Consider the following 22569-nt stretch of genomic DNA (forward strand, 5'->3'; position numbering starts at 1 on the left):
TTTCTTCTCCACTTAAATATATGATTTAAGACGTATAAGACTGTAATTTGCTTCAAAATGTTTCTTTTACGATTTTAATTCTCTTCTCGAGAAAATGTGTTCCTCAGAGATGAATTCTGCATGTGCTATCATTTATTCCTTCAGAGCCAAGAAGCAGACTCTCCAGTGCTCATGTAAGCAGACTGGGATCAAGAGTTGATATTGCTATCCACCACCTAGACCAGTACTCTCCTTTGGGCAGGGATGGAGGGATGAAGAGGGGTGTTTTATGGCTACAGGGCTCTGCATACAATTCATTCTTGTCAATAACCCCTGAATGAATGTACAAACTGATCCCCCCTATTGAAAAATAACTACTCTGCTTTTTAAATATTTCTTCTCTTTCAATATAGCTTCTTTCAGTAAAGAAACCATTGGAAAATGTCATCTTAATAGACTTAGATGATCTGAAGACTGAACTAGTTTATTTCAGGAACCTTATCCAAAGGCAGATAGGCAAAGGAGATGATTTTGATCAGTTCAGAAAATCAGTAACTTGAAGTGAGTGCTCATCCATCACCTTCAGTTATCGTAAGGTAACTGTTAACTAACCCTGCTCCTTACCCACCACCAATCTCACCTCTGACTGGCAGGGGAGATACCATCATTTACTGAGTTCCTATCATGTGGTAGGTATCTTACACATATTATCTTTTTGGATCCTAAAGTAAGTCAGTGGTATGTGTTTTGTTTTAATTCCCACTTTACAGGTGAGGAAAATAAAGCTCCATAAGGTGAATAATGTATAAGGTCTGTAAAAAATTAATAAACAGAAAGGTCATTTAGGTAGAGTTGGGAGACAAGAAGGGGGCGCACTCACACCCTGTGACAACAACAGAGCACAACAGGAAGAAGAAAGACTCCTTTTATTTCCTGGCAAGGACTCAACCAAAGAAAAGCCATGGACTCTTTGTTTACTGTAGCCCCCCCCAACTCCCTTTTCCCCTCTATAAAAGGGTTCTCCTTCCCTTGCCGTGCAGGGGTTTCTAAGTGGCTAGCCATAGTTGCAGACTCCAAATCGCAATTCTCTGCTGATCCCAAACAAATGCATCTTTGCTGGAGAAACATCTGGCTGTCTAGTTGTCTCAGGTCAACACTTTGCTTGCCCTTGCAGGGACCAGAGAATACTCACAACGGCTCCAGGACTGGTGAGCAAGCCGGTGTGGTACCTACACTGAGCCCATTGTCGTTCACTGTTTTTCTCACCAACCCTGGAGTTTGAAGGTATGTCTTTCTCCTGGATCTGGGTTCACACCCTCTTTGCGTCTGAAGCTCTCCAGGCGTTATTCGGTATCTATATTAAGGTTTCATTTTTCTGGTAAAGGCCTTGTTCTGTATACGGGTATTCATTTGGCACTTAGGTCTGATCTTGAGATCAGATCGCTTCAACCAGAGCTGGCTGAAAATGCTTTTGGCCCAATTCCATCAGGAAGGGGCTGCTTCAAATAAAACTGTGCCAGTTCAGCCTTCAGCCTACTCCTTTGAAGGGCTGTCTTCTGGAGACTGGCTTTTAGAAGAACCTTCAGCGTGGCTCCTGCAAAACCAAGCTATTTCCTTAAGATTGGCTGGGATTCGCTTGCAAGCTGTATGCATTGAGCCATTTGTGCTGTAAGCTGTTTAAGCTGTTTGAAAACTGTTCTTTACAGGAAAAACCTCTAGGAGATGGGTCCCAGTTATCTAAGTATTTTGTGGGCACCCCCCGCCGACAGGGACTCTGGCCCGTTTTATGTTGAAAAACATTTGGTCCTTCCTCATGCACATTTCTAACTAAATGCACTGACCTGACCAAAGGCAATTTAGAATATCCATGGCCATGACGGGGAACTTTTGAAATCCCCACACTTAATTTCCTTAAAACTGAATTGGACTATAGTAGCTCAAAACTTTTCCAGGACTGAGTGGAATGCTGACTTCGATTGGTATTTTGAGGCTTCCCAATATTATTAGGAGTCTAAAATTGCCTCTCTGCAAAATAAGATTTTAAGATTAACTGAGGCAAACAAAGGATTATGGACAGATCAAATGGCTCCCTAAACCTCAGACTCTTCTTCCTTGGCTTCTTTGTCTTAGGTTCTGCCTTGGCACCATCTTGTCTCTCTCCCTCACTTCCTCATAGCCTCACTTCCAGCACCATCTTCCTCCTTCCCTTCTACGCCACCTATGCCTCCTCTACACCTTCAAATCTCCCATACGAATTCTCCCACCAAACTTTCCCTTTTCTCTGAAACTCTCTCCACTCTCTTCTCCTCTGAACTTGTCAGGACCTGTCCCTTTGAAGTTAAGCCTTCTGAGGATACAAAGGCTTAAACCATTTATTTCTCATATTCCTTGGACTAAAGCGGAACTGCAAGCCATAGTCAAAGGCTTTCCCAAAGTAACCAAAGATCCTCACAGATTTTCTGAAGAATTTAATATAGTCATTCAAACTTATCAACGTGGTTTCTCTGCTTACATGAGCTAGTTCATATGTTTGTCTGTGAAGGCCAGGCCCAGCACTAGATGAAAACCACTAATGGGGAAAATCCTGAAAGGTCTCTAGAATTACAATGGGGAGACCAACCCACTGACTTATTATATGATCAGGCTCAGGCAATCACTAGGCAACTTTGTGAGCAATTCCCAGGGCTTTGCTAAAGCCTGTTTATTGGAACAAAATTCAGGCTTGAACACAAAAATACAACAAACCTGTTCATGAATATTATAACTGACTTCAGATTATTAAAAACAAATTCTGGTCTTCCTTCAGATGTCGATTCCACCTGGGTAGCTTTTAATTCTATGTTTATCAATGGACTGAACTGAGACATTTTCCTTCTAGTAAGAAGGACCAGGATGGAATGCAAAACTATGTCCACTCCAGATTTAATTAATCTGGCAAACCAGCTCTCTCACACTCTAGATAAGTCACCTAAAAGGAAGGCCACCAAAGTTCTTAATCTTCAACTCAAGTAAATAAAGGCCGCTAAATGAAACCAAAACCCTCCCAGTTTCTGCTATTACTGCAAAGGGCCAGGACATTGGAAAACAGATTGTTACAAATTTAAGCATTTTAGGCACCTTTAGCCCTCTAACCAGCCTTTTCAATGCTCTCCTAACCCCCAGTGATGGGCTCTGAGGAACTACAGGGGCTCTTCCTAATCCCATTAAGAGGGAGGCCTTTGGGACTGCCCTGGTGGCGCAGTGGTTGAGAGTTCGCCTGCCGATGCAGGGGACACGGGTTTGTGCCCCAGTCCGGGAGGATCCCACGTGCCGCGGAGTGGCTGGGCCCGTGAGCCATGGCCGCTGAGCCTGCGCATCCGGAGCCTGTGCTGTGCAACGGGAGAGGCCACAACAGTGAGAGGCCCACGTACTGCAAAAAAAAAAAAAAAAAAAAGGGAGGCCTTTCAATCATCTTTGAGAACTATTTCTCCAGATGTGGAGTGAGTCTCTTCCAGTCCTAATTGACACTGGAGCCACACTGTCAGTGCTCAACTCCACTGCTGTAAAACAGCCCCTGCTTCAGAGTACTAAAACAATTCAAATAGGGGCATCTCTAATGAACCTCAAGAGGTTCCTGGCTCTGAATTTATTCCCTTTTGTTTAGGCCCTTTGAGAGATGTATACTCTTTTCTCCTGAGTTCCTCTGCTCCTGTCCATTTACTAGGCTGAGACTTCTTAGGGAAGTATCATGCTAGAATTTCTGTCTCACAAAAGGGGGAAATAATTCTAGAAATTGACAGCAGTCATCAAAGTAACTCACCAGATGAATTACGTGACCCTTTGGCATCTTTTATTTTTCATCTCTGATGATAATAAAATAGATTCTGGAAACACTGATCATTTATCCCTCTTGAATCAGCTACCACTTTCTTTATGGGTAAAATCTCCACCTGATGTTAGCAAAATTCACAGCACACCTCCCATCAAAATTAAAATAGACCCCTCAAAACCTCTTCTCAGAATTAACCAATATCCTATAAGTAAAGAATTCCACGAAGGCATAGAGACCATAATAGAAGCTTACAAGGCTCAAGGCCTCATTATTATCCCTTGTCCTAGCCCCTGGAACACTCCCATTTTACCAGTGAGAAAACTTAAGGGCTGAGGGTGGAGGTTTGTCCAGGATCTCCCAGTAATAAACTACACTGTTATCCCTTGACACCCTGTTGTTCCTAAGCCTCATACATTACTAGCATACATTCCTACCAGAAGTAAATTCTTTACTATAATCGATTTATGCAGTGCATTCTTTAGTGTTCCAGTTGATGAAGCTAGCCGATACCTTTTTGCCTTCACTGGGAAAGAGAAACAATTCACCCGGACAGTAACACCTCAGGGTTTCACTGAGAGTCCTTATTTCTCACAGATCCTGAAGGCTGACCTGGATGATATGCATTTCCTTAGAGGATCTACTTCATTGCACTACGTGGATGATTTGCTTCTTTATTCTCCTTCTCAAGCCTCCTCACAGGAAGACGCCATCCACTTGTAAAGCTTTTAGCCTTAAAGGTACATAAGGTGCCAGAGAAAAATTACAGTTTGCCCAGTTTGATATTTAGGCCATCTCATATCAGAACAAGGGTCACACCTAGATCCAGCTAGACTTCATGGTGTCCTAAGCTTCCTCAAACCCCAAACTAAGCACCAACTGTGAGGTTTTCACAGGCTGGTCGGTTATTGCCGAAATTGAATTCCAGATTTCTCTCTTACGGTCAAACCTCTGGATGTTTTACTAAACAGTAACAACCCCGACACAATTTTATTGGATGAACTGGATGGCACAGCCTTCAAAGCCTTAGAGTCTGATGAATCCACCTGCCCTTGGCCATCCCAATTACCAGATCCCCTTTTTTCCTTGTTTTACATGAAAAGGAAGGGAATGCCCTTGGGAAACTCACCCCCAAAACATGGGATGACCATTAACCCACAGCAAGTGGACCCTGAGTCACAGGGATACACCCCTTGCCTTAGAGCCATCACAGTCACTGCAATACTTTTACCTGTCAGTTTAGCTATTATTAAGATTCCGGGGCTTTTTCTGAACTTGACTCTCTGGAAGCTAAGAGAAATCAGCTTGCTGATATTTCTGCAAGGACTGCTGTCGTTCAAGGGACCAATAGCAGCCAAACCTCTGTCATGGTTCAAAGGGATATTTTCCCAAATGATAATTTAGAAAAACTGGCTAGAGAAGCCCCAAAATTGGCCTCAGAAAAGGAAAGACAAGATTGGAAATTCAACAGTTGTTGGTTTGATAAAAAGAGAAAGCTCTGGGTTTGGACCAAATAATGACCCAGTCCTACTGGAGACTCTAAAATTCCCACTTCTCACCACTGTACATGGATTAAATAACTGGCCTGATAACAAAATGATAAGTCTTCATGCACCAATATTGGTGGAGAAACATCAATAAGGTCACAAAAAGGGCCTACACCTCACTTATCCCACTTGTTCTAAGTCCAACCCAGGGAAGTCTGTTCGTACTGCTCCTGGACATTTTAAACTGCCTAACGGACCATTCGAGGTCTGGCAAATGGATTTCACACAACTTTCTCCATCTGATGGATATAAACATGTTTTAGGCATGGTCTGTATGTTTTCACACTGGACTAAAGCCTTCCCTTGAAGATAGGCTACTCCTATCTCGGTGGCGTATGTTCTTTTGGAAAAGATTATCCTTACCTGGAAAACTCCTCTTGAACTTCATAGTGATTGGAGAACCCATTTTACTGGCCAGGTGCTTTGACAAGTCTGTGCTGTTTGGCTGGTTTTACAACACTTTCACTGTGCTTACCACCTTCCATCTTTTGGTTTAGTCCAATGCACTAATAGCATTATTAAGACTCAATTGGCAAAATATGCAGAGGCTCTCTAAATACCTGGCCACAAGCACTGCTGCTGGTCTTTCTAAATCTCACATCCATCCCTTTTGGAAATATAAACTCTCACCCTTTGAGATAGTCACAGGACACCCAATGCACTTGGCTCTTGCTTCTTCTAACTCACAATGGATAAAAGGAGAGAGATTCCAAAATTGCAAAGGCCTAGTTGTTTCCATTAAAAATATCCATGTTTTGTTCAAGCAATCGTTTTACCATGCACCTTTGGGAAATGAAGATCTTAAGCGTTATACTTTGCAATGTGGAGATTTTATCTATTAGAAAAGACAACTCCAGAAGAACTTTCTTCAGCCTTGCTGGAAAGGCCTCTATGAAGTACTGCTAACCAACCCTTGTGCCACCAGACTGAAAGGAACAGACTCTTGGATTCACGTGACACACCTAAAGAAAACATCAAACCCTGACTGAACGTGCACATCATCTGGTGACCTGAAAGTAAAGATTTACCAGAACTGAAGTATACAACATCTGATGTCACAGCTTTCCCAAGATATCCAGACCAGGCCTGTTGGAAATTTGTTGCCAAACCTTTCATGATGGCATAAGGCTTTGGATGATCTTCAATATCTATGATCTTGATAACATATGGACTTCAGATAAAAAGCGTCTGAGAGTTCTCCCTCTTACCCATCTTTATTACTCAAATGTTAATAGGTTTAACATTACTAATAAATTAATGTGTCCACTCTGTGCACTTTCCCTCTGACGTGAGACACTACACCCAGGAAAGGTCCTTCCTGACGTTGAGGGACAAAAAGTAGCTGAAACTAAAAAAAATGACTCTTGATCAGCAATGCTTTCAGAGAATGTAAAAACTTAATAAACAGAAGTCTCAGTTAAATAGAACTGGGAGACCAGAAAGGAGACCTGTCATGCCCTGTGACAATAACAGAGCCTAGCAGGAAGAGAAAGACTCCTTTTATTTCCTGGCACGGACTCAGCCAATGAGAAGCCATGGACTATGTTTACTATGGCCTCCCAACTTCCTTTTCCTCTCTAGAAATGTGCTCCCCTTTCCTTGATATGCAGGGACTTGCATGTGGCTAGTCATGGTTGCAGACCCTGAATTGCAATTCAGTGCTGATCCCAAATAAACACATCTTTGCTGGAGAAGCATCTGGCAGTCTATTTGTTTTAGATCAACACAAGGATATAGTCATTGAATATACTCAATAATGTAGTCATTGCATATAATTGAGAATAACATTCATATGAAAAAATACAAATTATTTGAATATATAAGGGCCCAGCCTGTGAGCCAAAACTGGCAGCAGCTTGGTTTTGTACGAGGTAAGAATGATGTTTACTTTTTAAAAAGGTTGTAAAACAAACAAAGAATATGCTATAGAGACTTTATGTAGTCTATAAAGCCTAAAATATTTACTATCTGGTCCCTTTCAGAAAAATGTTTTCAATCTTTGAAATACAATCTGGAAGAGTATTTCTTAAGACATGCTTTTTGATGAATCAATAAATTTGGGTAAATTTTTTACATTGGTCATTCTATGGATTATTTTTGGATAAATTAATTTTTGGCAATTTGGCCACTGGACAAATTGACCATTTAGCAGAAAGCTTTTTAAGAACGTGTTTTTGACGAATTCACCTGGAGCTGGTCATGACTTCTCCCAAATGAAAGACACTGAATAAACATATCACAATTTCAAAAAACACAAGTAGGTAAAAGATTTCTTTCCCCCCCAATGACTATGGAAGCTAGTGAAAAACTCAAGAGTCCCATCAAAGAAGCCCCGTCTATTCTCACTTGGGAAAGACCTTGAAGGATCTGAAATTGTTAAAGATTATAGTTTCCTGCTAACAAACAGACAACAAATCTACCCTCCCTTTAAAAAAAAAACATTTTAGCATTTGAATATATAAACACTTTCTGAGTGGCTGCTTCCGGAAATATTTTTAGATTAAATGATCATTTTCAGTCTCAAAAAGTTTTTCTTTCTTTCTTTTTTTGATGGGAGGGGCAAAATATGATATTTTATTCAGATATTCTGAATAGAAGGAGTGTATTATCTGAATCTACCAGACTCTTCTTCAGTAGAGAAATTCATACTGTTCACTATCAGATATTAAAGGCTCTGGCAGCTTTTAGGTTCAAGCTCTGGCAAAAAGAATATGCATTTTCTGACCCATTACTCCAGGGTCAAAAAGGGTAGAGCAGGAGAATGTTTGGTGTGTGTGTGTGTGTGTGTGTGTGTGTGTGTGTGTTGGGGGATAGGCAGAAAATGAAATAAGATGGCTTGGGAAATACTCGGCTCTTCTCTCAGACTCCCTACTATGAGCACCACATCCCTCACTGCTCCCTGACCAAAAAGTGCAGAGAGGATTGGTGCCCATTAGAGGATGACATCAGGTCTGCAAGCCAAATGTACTTTACCAATAGCACCTTCTATTCTTCCTGCTCAAGCCATGGACATAGATTCCTGAGGCTTTAAAAATCGTACTGTTTGTGTGTGCTGATACATATCTGATCCGAAGCTAATATATCTAAGCTGATATATAACTGAACTTATATAGAATAGTCCAGATGGTTTTACATATTAGATTATGAAGATTTAAAACAAAATGCTGAGTTTAAACTATTTAAAATATGGAGCCGCTTTTAAAATTATCTGGTAGGTAATTACTTTTATCACACAGCTAAGAAAACTCAATCCCTGTCTTAGTTATATGTTAATAGACTTGCTTTAAAACACTACTCATACACAACTAAAAAGGAACAAAACTCAAATGCTCCAACCCTCATATATTTCGATGTTTTACAAAGGATGGAGTCCAAATGGGAAAGTTTCCACCCGAGGCTTACTCCATCCATTTCATAGAAAACATCACTCTCTAAAGGGCCAGTTTGAACTTCTTTAATGTGCTTTTTTGGTTACGCCAGTTTTCCACAAACACATCAAAAGAGGAAAAACATCTAATGGCACTCAGTGGTATTTCCTCACCAGAATGGAAAAACAAGAAATGCATAACATTCATAACACTTTGAAAGTAATACAAATCATCAACACGGTAAGAATCCTAGTCTCATGTCCCCTGTACCTCAAAGGGCAAGTAATCTACGATGGGAAGTGTTCTGATGCCAAAGAATCAAGAGAAAACAGACAAACACCAATCAAACAAAAACCCTATTGCTATGAAAATAATGGTAGGCCATCAATTACCAAAATATTTTTTTGCAAGATTGTATCATCTTGAAAAGAATATTGCTGTTATTGGCCTCTTCTGAACAGTGTAGAAATATTAAGCAAATAAGAAGGCACCTTTAGAATCTGATTAGTGTTCTGTGGTCTGCTCCTCTTTCAAATGTAGAGAAGGTGACATATAGTGTTGGTTGGTGAGTCACTGGAGCATGCCTGGAACCCAGCCTGGATGCCAGCTGCTAACACTAAAGACATTCATAGGCAGAATGAATGTCAAGGCTACACAGTTCTCCATCATATATTTGTGGAAAATTCATTCCAGGAGAAATTCATAAATCAGACTAGAGACTATACTAAGCACTGTGTGGTAACATATAAAGAGAGTTTGCTCTGTTCCCACTAACTAATAAGCCTTTTAGGCCAAGCCTTTCAGTAGAGGACAGAGCGTTCTATACGGATGCATCTCCTACTCCAAGAGACCAAAGTATTTGAAAGACTAGAACTGACAGCTCAGATGTGTTTTTATAGCTCATCTGCTACCATATTTACTTGCAGATGTCATTATTTTCATATTATCAAATATTTGATGATCAAAAATTTTGATCTACTATCAAATATTTCTTCCAGCGTGAAATGTTCTAAAAACTTTTTTAGAAATTGAAGTTCATCGGGGCTTCCCTGGTGGTGCAGTGGTTAAGAATCCGCCTGGCAGTGCAGAGGACGTGGGTTCGAGCCCTGATCCGGGAAGATCCCAAATGCCGTGGAGCAATTAAGCCTGTGTGCCACAACTACCGAGCCTGCGCTCTAGAGCCCGCGAGCCACAACGACTGAGCCCACGTGCCACAACTACTGAGCCCACGTGCCACAACTACTGAGGCTCACACACCTAGAGCCTGTGCTCTGCAACAAGAGAAGCCACCGCAGTGAGAAGCCCACGCACCACACCGTAGAGTAGCCCCCGCTCGCCGCAACTAGAGAAAGCCCACGTGCAGCAACGAAGACCCAACACAGTCAAAAATAAATTAATTAATTAAAAAAAATTGAAGTTCATCACTGTTCAGTCAAGATGACTCCCTTGACACAGCACTTCAAAGGAAGGAAACGCACATAACATTTCTACATCTCAAAACAGAGCAGGACCAACTTCTTTTTAATACAGCCAGTGGCTCCAGAGGGCCGGGCCTGGGGACATATGTTCATGGTAAGGTTTTGCCAAACAGCCTTGTTTTATTTGGCATCCCAATCTTCCTACTTTAAAATCCACTCTCTCAGTCATTTCTCAAAGGTGACCTTCCGTGTGTTTCTTCTGTCACTTTTATAGGACTAGTACTGAGCCGGTTGTGGAAATAAAGCAACAGAAATCAGTCAAGTCCCAACATACGTTAAAGAAAAAAAACTTATGTGTCTTTGCTGCTTATTAAAGCACTGGTGGCCTAAGTGTTGGTTGTGTAGATATGAGATACGACTTTAAATTGGGCCTTCTTTTCCTTTTTCATCCTGCAAATTAGACCCCTTAGCTTCTAGTGGCCAGGTGGACACACAGCCTATCACACGCTTGTCTCCTAGAAATCAGAAAGTGAGTTAACTGGAGAAGATGACCTATTCTCTGAACTGAGGGAGACACAAGCTGAATGTAATTTGGATACTTCCCTCTTGGATCTTTTGATTCTCTAGAAGAAGAGCTAAGCCAGTCCCTGTGATTGCAAGGCAAAGTGGAGAGTGTCAGTAGGAAAGTAGAAAGTAGAGAGGGGAGAGCTCTTCCAACCTGGGTGGCAGGAAGGACTTCTGAGAGGAGGAATGAACTGGTTCCTGAATGGTGAGGAGGGTGTGAGCATACAAAACACAGAGGGAAAAGACATTTTAGTCCATGCAGAAAACAAGAATGGAGGTACAGTGAAAGGGGTTCGATGGCATTTCCATGGAACGGTGACTTTATTATCGTTTCTGGTTTACTTGTCCATCTCCACACCAGGCAGTAAGTTTTGAGGGCAGGCACAGTGCTGGACACTGAGAATGCAGCCTTGTGGAGTTTATAGTTTCATGGGGAATCCAGACAATGAACGAATAGTCCAAAGATAACTATACATTTACAAATTGCAAGAAGCATGACGAAGTAAAAGGGCAGGGTGCCATGGGAAGAGAACTCAAGATGGACCTAGGAGAGCATCATGCCAACCACGTGACAGCAGAGTTGAAGAGTGTTTCAGGTTGAGGACCTAAGCATGTGCACAGGCACTGCATTGGAAAAGAGCTTGGAGAATTCACAGAGGACAAGAGGCCAGTGCATCTGGAGCAGGATAGATAAGAGGGAGTGTGGCACAAAATGAGATCTGAGGACTAGACAGGCATGAGAGCAGCATATCTTACAGATCATACAAAAGGACTGTGGATTTTCTTCTAAGAGCGAGGGGAAACCACTGAAAGTTTTTGAGTAGAAGAGGGACAAGATCGTATTTCAACAAATGGTTTTGGAACAATCGGACATCCATATGCTAAAAAATATGAACTTCAACCTAAAACTCACACTTTATAAAAATATGAATGCAAAATGGATCATAGACCCAAATATAAAACTACAAAACTTTTAGAAAAAAAAGGAGAAAATCTATGTGACCTTCGCTTTGGCAGTTAATTCTTAGACATGGCACCATGACATGGCAGAATCCATCCCCTTCAAAATTAAAAACTTTGGTTGTGCAAAAGAACACAGTTAATAGAATGAAAAAAGAAGCTACAGACCAGAGAAAGTACTCGCACATTAAATATCTGACAAAAGACTTGTATCCAGAATACGCAAAGAATTCTCAAAACTCAATAATAAGAAAACAAACAACATAATTTTGAAAATAGGCAAGACATTTGAACATTCAAATGATGAAAAGATACTCAACATCTTTAGTCATTAGTGGAATGCGAGTTAGTGTTTTTGTTTCTTTGTTTGTCTGTTTGGCCACTCCGTGTGGCATACAATATCTTAATTCCCCGACCAGGGATCAAACCCGTGCCCCCTGCAGTGGAAGCGTGGAGTCTTAACCACTGGACTGCCAGGGAAGTCCTGGAATGCAAGTTAAAAGCATAATTCAATACCCTGAAAAAGTGAAATAAAGACGTACATCCACACCAAAAACTCGTCCACGAATGTTTACAGCAGCTTTATTAATAAATGCCAAAACCCATCAACAACTCTCATGTCCCTCAACAGGTGAATGACTAAACTGTGAGACATCCATACAACAAAATGCCACTCAACAATACACAGTTATTGATGCAACAACTCAGACGAATCTCAAAGGAATTATGCTAAGGGAAAGAAGCCAATCTTGAAAGATTATATACTGTATGACTCTATATGATATTCTCAAAAAGACAAAACTATAGGGCTGCAGAATAAATTAGTGGTTGACAGGGGTTAAGGGTGAGGTGAGATAGGACTGACTATAAAGGGACAGCACGAGGAACTTTTGGAGGTGTGATGGAACTGGTCCTTATCTTGACTACGTTCATGGTTACACAAATCGATGCATGTGTTAGAAAACATAGAACTGTACACCAAGAGAAAACAGATCAATTTTACTGTATAATTGGACAAATGTGTTTAATAACTTAAAAATGAAAATATGTGTCCACAAACATACTTGTAAAAGAATGTTCATTACAGCTTTATTCACGGTAACCACAAACTAGACATAAATGTTCATTGAAAGAAAAGTGCCTAACAAATTGTAGTCTATCCATAGAATAGAATATTCCTCAGCAACAAAAGGGAATGAGCTACTGATACATGTGACACGATGCATCTCAGGGACATTATGCCGAGTTTAAAAGGGCAGACTCAACAGACTATATATTATATGGTTCCATTTTTATGACGTTCTAGTAAAGGAAAATTTAATCTATGGTTAAAAACATCAGAACAGGAGTTGCCTCTAAGTGCGGGGATAACAGGGAAGGGGTACAAAACAGCTGTCTAGTGTGTTGAAAATACTGTATGTCTTGATAGGAATGTGGGTCCCATGGGTTCATGCATTTGTCAAATATACTTAAGATCTGTGCCTTTCATTATGTGTAAATTTCACCTTAAAAAATGTAAGTAATATGAACTTAATTGAGGAGGTTTGCTTTTCACAATGACATGACATGGCAACCCTACAATTACTCTCTGTGCATTCCTGATTTGAGCAAATAAGTAAATATATGGAGGATAATGAGCCCAGGCCTCTCTGACTAGTGGAGAAGAGTGTTGCAAAAGTGGAAACGGGAAGACTGGAATGAGCCTTGTAGTGTTGGCTCAGGATTGGAGGTATCGGTATGAAGTCATGGCGTGTTATTATTTGATACAGACACATACACAAAGGTATACATACATACAGATGGGTAGATGTGGAAATAAATATAGATATAGATCTTTATGCCTATGTATACAGTATGTGTATTGTGTGTGTATTTGTTTCCCAGTTCAAAAAGCACCTATAAGCAGTAGCAAATCAGTAACAATGAGTACAAGTAGCACCGAGAGTTTCTAAATAGCTGCCCTTAAGGAAGCCAGGATTCCCCTTCGACTAAGTCTTAGAGAACAAGCTGATTTCATGGCTGAGGTGGAGACAGTACAAAACGAACCTGGAACATCACATAGTGCCAGAAAGGAAGGAATGCTCCAAGAATGGTGTGAAGTATCAAAATGACACAAGAGCCAGACTGAAGGGGCTGTCACTGGTCGATGCTAGGACAATCAGAGCATTGAAATAAATAATAATAGCAAAAGATTAAAATCCACTGAATAGACAAATGAATAAATAATGAATGAATGAATCAGGCAGAGGGGAGGAGAGAGAGAGAAAGAAGAGAAGGGAGAAAAGGGGGTGAGGGGAGGAGAGGAGACGGGAGAGACAGGAAAGGGAGGGCAGAAGTGGGACAGAGGGGGAAGAGAAGGAGAGAATAATGATAAAGCAAATGGGACAAAATGTAAACAGTTGTGAGTAAAGGAGGATGCATATGGTAGTTCCTGTCAGATTCAAATAAAAAGTTAAAAAAAATATTTAATGGAGCTAAAGCAAAAGAATATCCTGGGATTTAAAAAAAGGTAACGCATTAGGAGTTTGAGTAATATATACACACTACTGTATAGAAAATATATAACCAACAAGGACCTACTGTATAGCAGAGGGAACTCTACTCAGTATACTGTAATAACCTATAATGAAAAAGAAGCTGAAAAAGAATATATACCTATATATGCATAACTGAATCACTTTGCTGTACACCTGAAACTAACACAACCTTGTAAATCAACTATACTTCAATTTAAAAAAAAGGTAAAGCAAAAAGTATTAAGTTGAAAGAGAGCAGGATCCTATCTCACTTCTTCAGGTACCTAATACACAGCCTGACATCTTCATTACAGGATGACAAACGCATACCATCAGGAAAACATATATTACATTGTTAATTGTATGAGTAGAACAAGCAGCTGCCAGCCTATTTCTCCAGAACTACTTTTCCTAAATAGGCTAATACTCAGATAATTCAACCCAGGTTTCTCTAAACTTTGATATTTATTAGACTTCTTTTCATTAGGGTCTAAACCCTCACTGATTTCAGGGTTGCTTCCATGAGTTTGGAGCACAAAACTTACTTTGAGCTTTTCAAAAAATACTAAGATTGAGGGACTTACCTGGTGGCACAGTGGTTAATAATCCGCCTGCCGATGCAGGGGACACGGGTTCATGCCCTGGTCTGGGAAGATCCCACATGCCGCAGAGCGGCTGGACCCGTGTGCCACAACTACTGAGCCTGCGCTCTAGAGCCCATGAGCCACAACTACTGAGCCCGCGTGCCTAGAGCCTGTGCTCTGCAACAAGAGAAGCCACCGCAATGAGAAGCCCGCGCACCGCAACGAAGAGTAGTCCCCGCTCGCCGCAACTACAGAAAGCCCACGCGCAGCAACGAAGACCCAACGCAGCCAAAAATAAATAAATAAATGAATAAATAAGTAAAAATATTAACATTGAAACTGCTCTTATCAATCATAAATCTAATAAGACTGTCTAATGATTTTATGCTTTTAGATGATCAAAATAATTTATGTAGTTGAAGATGGGATACCAGTTGGCTAGAGGTCAGAGAAACACGATGAAATCTAAAACCCAGAATCCTGAGACTGCACCCCTTCTTCTGTCTTTTGTTTTATGTCTGCCCTTCTTAAGGACCAGACCCTGAACATAACAATAGGACAAGTTAAATAGCTTAGGGGCTATTTCCTTTGACACCAGGCTGCTGGAAAGCCCCAACTCCTTTCCTTATCTGTTAGCCTGCCTCCCAGGTGGGTGTGAGGGCCCAGAATCATCTGACTGCATGCGGCCTCCAAGCTGAGAATTCCATCACCTTTAGACTGGGTCACACCTCCTCCACCCAGAGAGGAGGCATAGACACTTTTCATGGAACAATTTGGGTGTTAATAAATACAGAACCGTCTCATAAGGATGGAGGTTTAAAGATGCTGGCTTGAAACAGAAAAGGAGAACAACCTTAAATTAACAGAAAAGTAGTAAGAGTATTGAAGAAATCACCAAACATAGACTTCAAATCATGTCCGTAAGCCGGGTTTACAGGTAGCCCTTTGCACTTAATAATGTCTTTATAGCTCAGTAAGGATTAAGTAGTTTTTTTGGTTTTTTGTTTGTTTGCTTTTTTGGCCACACGGCTTATGGGATCTTAGTTCCCCGCCCAGGGATTGAACCCGGGCCCTTGGCAGTGAAAACATGGAGTCCTAACCACTGGAGCACCAGGGAATTCCCAGGATTGAGTACAGTTTTAAATTTTAACTATTCAAACAAGAACTGTAACTATTCTATAATTTGGAAGTACTTCCTAACTGATAATAACTTGACGTTGTATAGTATTTTACAAAGCATATGGTTTTCATTTACTTATCAAAACAGATAGATCTCATTAGACTTAATGAGGCTTCTCTAAGATCACACAGCCTGTAACTGGCCAAGCTAAGAAAAAAACAAAAACAAATATTGTAGCTTTAAAAATCCCAACCCCATGTTTTGGTTAATGGTGGATGACTAACAAGGCTGTCTCCGGGCTGCTCCACCAGTGCAGGGGCGAGCTGGTGTGCTCCCAGTTCCTCCCGGAAAGCAGCTCTCACCGGCTTGGCTGGAGTCCTCTCCAAGTTCTGTGGGTTCTAATCCTCCAATCCTCTCTGCCCCCCTCTCCTACTAGTCGTCCACTGCTGAGCCTGCTCCAGACACACTGGCTTTTCAAACATACCCAATGTGCTCCTGCCTCAGGGACTTTGCATCTGCTATTCCTTCTGTCTGGAATATTTCCTCCCAAATCCACAAGGCTTGCTCCTCCACTCCTTTCAGGTGTTAACTAAAAAGTCACCTTCTTGTCGAGGCCTTAGCTGGCCACCCTATCTATTATGTTGACCATTGGAAATTGCCAATGTCATACCATCTCTTAAACAAAAAAAAAGTCAATTGCATATGGCAAAACCTAATACAATTTAATTTCCCCTACAACCTTCCCTATCTCTCTTCAATGTTTAATATTTTCCTTCGGTCCTCCTCACCATCTAACCTATTTTGGTCTATTGATTGATTTTCTTTCTCCTCCACTAGAATATAAGCTTCCCAGGAAGATAAGGATTTTTGTTCACTGCTGTATCCTCAGAGCCTAGAACAGAAACTCCCACATAGTAGGTGCTAAATATTTGCTGTATGAATAAGTTTCATTGGGCTGGAGTGATGAGACTGGGCAAGCTAAATATCTAGTGCTAGAAAAACCAAACCAAATGGCGTGTGATACAATGAGATACAGAGCCCTCCCCCTGGTCGAGATGACGCAGACATACGGGATGAAGTCAGTACAGAATAGTACCAAGGATCCGTACAACAAAACCTTACTAATGAGGACCACTGTGCATCTTTGCAAAATTCTCCTCACACTTTTGTACAGATAACTCTTCTCTGAAACAAGCTGAAAGGGGAATTAGCCAGGAACATTCTTTGCAGTGCAGTTGCTGATAGGTGGAGACTACCCCCCGGGGGACCAACTCTGTAGCAGTTTCTAAAGACTGCAAACAAAGGTAAGAGCTACTAGAACTGTCGGAAATACCTGCCATTTGATTTTCCAGTATTGTCTGCTCTACCTTTGGGTGAAAAGATACTATCTTTGTAAAAAGTGTTAGGGCTAATCAGTGTGATCGCCTTTCCTACTAATTCTTCTCTCTCCCTACATTTAAGATGAAATTAAAGAAAAAAAAGTTTTCTCACAGTAACATCCCCAATCAAGTACTTCCCAAAGACTTCTTGAGTTTTCTCCTTGGAATCCCATACCAGCCACAGCTCCTGAAACTGATGTCCTAAGAGAAACGAGCCCAGGATAATCTGGGTCCCAATTCCAGCTCTACTGCTTAACCAACTGCATAACTTTGGGAAAATCATACATCCTCTGCGACTGCACTTTCTCATCTTTACAATGGGTCTAAAATCTATGTTGTTGATTTGTGGAGAGTAAGTCAATAAACATGAAATCGCATCATGAAGAATAAAGTACAGGATGCATTTCTATTAAGATGATGCTATGACAGAACTCTGGGCCTCACTTACACATACAAACTAAGAGTAGCTCGCTGCTTCCTCTAACTCTAGCAGTAGGAAGATGGGAAAGGACTCCATAGTATTCAATTCTGTGCCTGCCCGTCACCAACTCTGAAGTGTTCCTTACTTCTTTCTATGTTCAAGCAAGACCTGCTACTCCAGTGCATCTGTAGCTCTAATGGAAAATCCAGCTGCTGAGTCCCTCTCCTGAAATGAAAGGTTCTTTAGCCTCAAATCTGAAACATGCAAGGACAGGACATCCTACATGGAAACAGACCCTTTCTTTTAAACATTTTAACTTCCCCTCTTTGTGTTTCTTTCATAGGCACAGACAAAGCTTTCAAGCCTCTTAGCAGGATGCTTCTTCCCTTTCAAAGAACATTGAGAATTACCAAGGAAATTTCCAGAAGCATCTGGGGAGCTCTAGGTCCCTATGACCTTTGTGCCTGATTACTTTTTTAACCATCCCTCAGACTGTAAAATGGGAGCCAGGTTATCAATGACTGCTCAGGGTGCCTACAAACTAATGTCCAACATGCCACAATCTCTTCTTCTTGTTATCTGAAAATATCCTGAAGACAAAGAGTAAGTCTATGAAAAACAATAATGCAATACTGGTTTGCACTGAGCTATAACAATACTGCACTATGTTTGCGAGGTCTCATGGCATGGAATGGATTACCATTTTGATAGGATCAATCAATCAGTCCCTGAGCAGATGTTCATTTCTGCCTGCTCAATGTCAAGGTCTGTGCTAGACAGGGATGAGGCTGACGGGCCCTCCTTTATAGACCTCAGACAGCGGCCATGGTGTTGAGGAGAGCAGAGGGATATAAGAGGGAAGAGAAGGGAGCTGGAATTAAACAGAATTTTCTTCATCAAATCCATCAGTTGTTTCCTAAGTGTCATTTTTCCATGTTACTGTCTACATGATAAACAATCCATTGCCTAATATTTGAAGAAACTAGGACTATTTTATGAAAGTACTAAAATATATAAAACTGTAGTGCATTCACCCAATAATGATAATTTCTTACTATATTAGAAAGGATATGATTTTAAGCCTTAAGAAAACACTTTTCTTGTATTGTGTGAAGACCAAGTGGCACAGATGTAGTAACTGGCTCTTTTCTGCATCAGAATATTTTTCATCCAATTAAGTTCTACTTAAAAATAAAATGTAGGTCTCCTCTGTCTCTGAACTCTCACTCTCTGAAGATTTGCCATAATTACCTGCTAATTTACACAAAATTCACTACACAAACCTACTAAACAAATCTGTTTTAGGTTGCATGCAAGAATATGTTTAAGTCATGTACTCCTGGGTGAAAAGGATATGGTAGGCTGCTATTGTACCTCAGGTATTCTCACAGAATAGTGCCTAGAGTTCACGCTGCTTAAACACGTTATGTTTTATAGATGTCTCTCTCTCACCTTATTCAGTAAAAGGTCTTCTAATAAAGTAGAGGAACTAATAAGGGAAATGGGTAAGCCTAAGAGGCCCAAAGAAGCGCACACACTACAAGAACCATTGGGAATGATAAAGCACATTAAGAGAGCTGAATGGCTATTAGTCTTAAGCTTGGTGGTGCACATGTCCCTAACTCCTATGAACCACAAATACAATGGTGAATATTTACAAGAAATTGAGATTCTGTATAAAACATCTCGCTGGGGCAAGTGAGTGTGATGGTGGCACGAGCAGACATGTGACACTCAACACACAATTACAAACTCGGTCTCGTGTTAGCAAGAGCTGTAGAGCACCCAGCAAAGGGAATGCAAACAGACTGCCACCTCAAGCTCTGTTTTGCATCCCATGGCTCTGTGTGTAGCTTCAGACAACGGTTCTTAGCCAAACACCTCTGAGCTCTCCTGCCAGGAAGGGAAGATTCTCCCCTGTTCCTCAGATCCAAACACAGATGAACCTCAGACATTTCCTGTTTAACTCATTTCTTCACCAGCTCTTTCTTCCTTACCTCATCCCCCCACCAACGAGTAACAGACAGCACAGCCTCTAGCTTCCTCCTCCCACCAGACCTCACACAAACGCGCCTTCAATCAGAAGAAGCCTCTCAAAACATCATCTAGTTTATTTTATTTTGCTAAGTATTACTGGCATCTAGTGCTCATCTTTAATGTACTGTTTTGTTATTTATTTACATATCCATGTACACTGTAATACAGAAGGAAAATGTAATCCATTCTCAATATTCTACACTGAGCAGTGTCTACTATTATGGCTTACTACATACAAAATACCTACTAATGAGTTTATCAAATATGCAATGACTAGATAGTACTACAAGTAATTTCTATTCTGTAGAAATTCTTGGTAGATTATTAAATAGTTGTATTAAGGGGTTTTAGTGATACCTAGCAAGTTGGCATTTTCCTGTGGGTTAGGAATGCATTTTTGTTTTTCCCACTCAAAATAATGGAATTACTCACTTTGTTCTGTGAAAATTTGTTAACAAACAAATGTTAAAGAATAGATTAGATTCACAAAAAAGAGGGACACCTGCATAATTAATAGCAGTTACCACAATGCTTATTTGTTCTTCTACCATTTAAAGTGTTTCAAGAAAAGGAAGCAATCAAGTCTGTTTGTAAACGTATTGTCTTAATTTGAAAGTAATTAAATGTCTGCATCAATTAAGGTTGCTCTATTTATTGCTTTATTTCTTTTATAGAAAGCCAATCACTTGAATTTATATTCAGTTAGAAAAATATGAATTATACTAGCTGGAAAAGGAAATTCAAACTAGTAGATTGCTCATCTGGATTCAGTTGTTGGTTTTTTTAATTTTCATTTTGGTGGAAAAATATTCATAGTGATTTGTCTTGTTTCAGTTTTGTTTGATGAAACTGTGCCGCAGGTCTCCATTACTCATGGCAACATTAGCCTCTCACCTGTGGTCCACAGGTAGATGTTCCTCTTCCGAATCTGGGGCCAGCAGAACATCTTCACCAGACTCCTTTACAGTGAAAAGGTCCTGCAGAAAAAGTGGCATTTTAGATAATTGAAATGTACTTATAGAGTAAAAATACCTGACATATTTGTGTAGGATGTAGTAAATTTGAAAATCCAACTCATCTGTATACCAGTGTGAGAAAGGCACTTGATTTTACAGATGTGAAAACTGAGGATTCTAGAGATAGAATGATTTGGTCAAGCAAGTACAGCTAGTACATGCAGGATCAAAGTAGGTCCATTTCAAAGTTGAACTCTTGAGTTCACTTCCCTTCCACTGTTACACAGCCACCCTGTGAACAAAACCTTCCTCCAAAAAGCCCTCTTTTCTCACAAGATTTGTTCTCTAAAATGACCACTAGTATAGAACAAATATCCCAGAAACCCAGAGAAAAACTGGCATAGATCACAAATAGAGATCCCTGTGCTAAGAGGGGGCCTAGGGTGAGGGTGGTGTGTCAAATGAGATTTTTCTTTCTCAGAGGAGGAAGATTTGGGGGGTGACCCTCTAGATGGGATATCTGCCTTCTCATGGCAGATATGAGAGCTCAAATCCCAGAGAGCTGCCGGAGAGGGATACTGAGTGGGGCCATCAGACCCAGCAACTTCCTTCAGTTGCTTTTCTCTCGACCAATTTTCTCACTGTCTTAAATTTGGAAAAATGATGACATAGATCACTATTCTACAATTGAATGTAAAGGGGTCCTTCACAGCTTCTGAAATGTGGTCAGTTAAAGCCCAGATTTTAAACTTGAGAGGAAAAGTAAAGCAGGTCTTTTGCCCTCTCTGGATCGTAATGATAACAATAATAATGATAATAATGACAATGATCATGACTGTAAGGGCTCATATTTACTGAGTGCTTACCTGATAAGAGGATAAGAGGTGCTGTCTTATTTGTACTTCACAACGACCCTCAAGGAGGTGCTATTATCGCCACTTATAGAAAAAGAAACTGAGGCTAAAAGATGTAAGTGACTTAGGTAAGGAAGGATGTGAAACCTGGATCCAGAGGCCTCTCTTGTAAGGCAGTTGAATGCGTTGTATGTTACAACATCATCACAATATTAACATGGCTCAAACAGACCTTTTGATTTTGTCCCCATGCCCTCCACCTCATCTGCCCAATCCACACTGTCCCAGTCTTGTTCAAGTCAGTCGGTGGCACTTCCATCCACTGAGCTACTCGGGCCTAAAAGCTGAGTCATCCTTGAGTCATTTCTCTGTCTTCTCCCATCCACTTCCAATGCATCGGCAAGGACTTAGGGCTCTACCTCCAAAATGTCACCCAAATCGGTGAGCTTCTATCTGTGTTACTGCAGTCCTAGTCCAATCCCTATCAATCACCTCCCACACAGCTCCACCTGCTTCCATTCTTGTTCCCCTGTACTCCATTCCCAGCCAGGAGCCAACCTGATCTTTTAAAAACAAATCAGATCATGCCATCCTCCTACTTTCCACTCAAAGCTGTACATAATCTGGCCCCTGCCTACCTCTTGTATCTTATTTTCTACTACTCCTTCCCTCTTTCACCTTTTTCTAGTGAAAAGGTGGTCCTTTCACTAGATGGTCCTTGTTTCCTGGAACTCTCCAAGCTAGTTACTACCTCATGACTTTTACAGCTGCTGAACCCTCTACCTGAATTGCCTTCCTGTCTTCACTGGGTTGGCACCTTATCATCATTCGTGGTCTCTGTTCAAAAGACAGGTCATCAGAGAGAGACCTTCCCTGACCACTCTGCTGAACTCCCTACCCACACCAGTCATTAGCACAAGATTCTGTTTTAACATCTCCATGACACTTATCAATATTACTTGTCTATTGCCTGTTTCCCCAGCACCTAGCACAGTACCTGGCACATAGTAGGTGCTTACTAAGTATGTTACTTAGTGAATAATTCATTAGCCTGAATT

General features: G+C 40.8%; 1 protein-coding gene across 1 annotated transcript in view; it reads right to left on the reverse strand.

The window, feature by feature from the left end:
- Positions 1 to 22569, reverse strand: part of PASD1 (PAS domain containing repressor 1) — a 122926-nt gene that overhangs the window by 27261 nt on the left and 73096 nt on the right. Inside the window, exon 11 of the mRNA XM_073798866.1 lies at positions 20596 to 20678. Within this exon, the coding sequence (XP_073654967.1) occupies positions 20596 to 20678 (83 nt within the window). The remainder of the gene's footprint in view (positions 1 to 20595; positions 20679 to 22569) is intronic.

Source organism: Tursiops truncatus, chromosome X (genome assembly GCF_011762595.2).
Source record: "Tursiops truncatus isolate mTurTru1 chromosome X, mTurTru1.mat.Y, whole genome shotgun sequence".
Classification (NCBI taxonomy): domain Eukaryota; kingdom Metazoa; phylum Chordata; class Mammalia; order Artiodactyla; family Delphinidae; genus Tursiops; species Tursiops truncatus.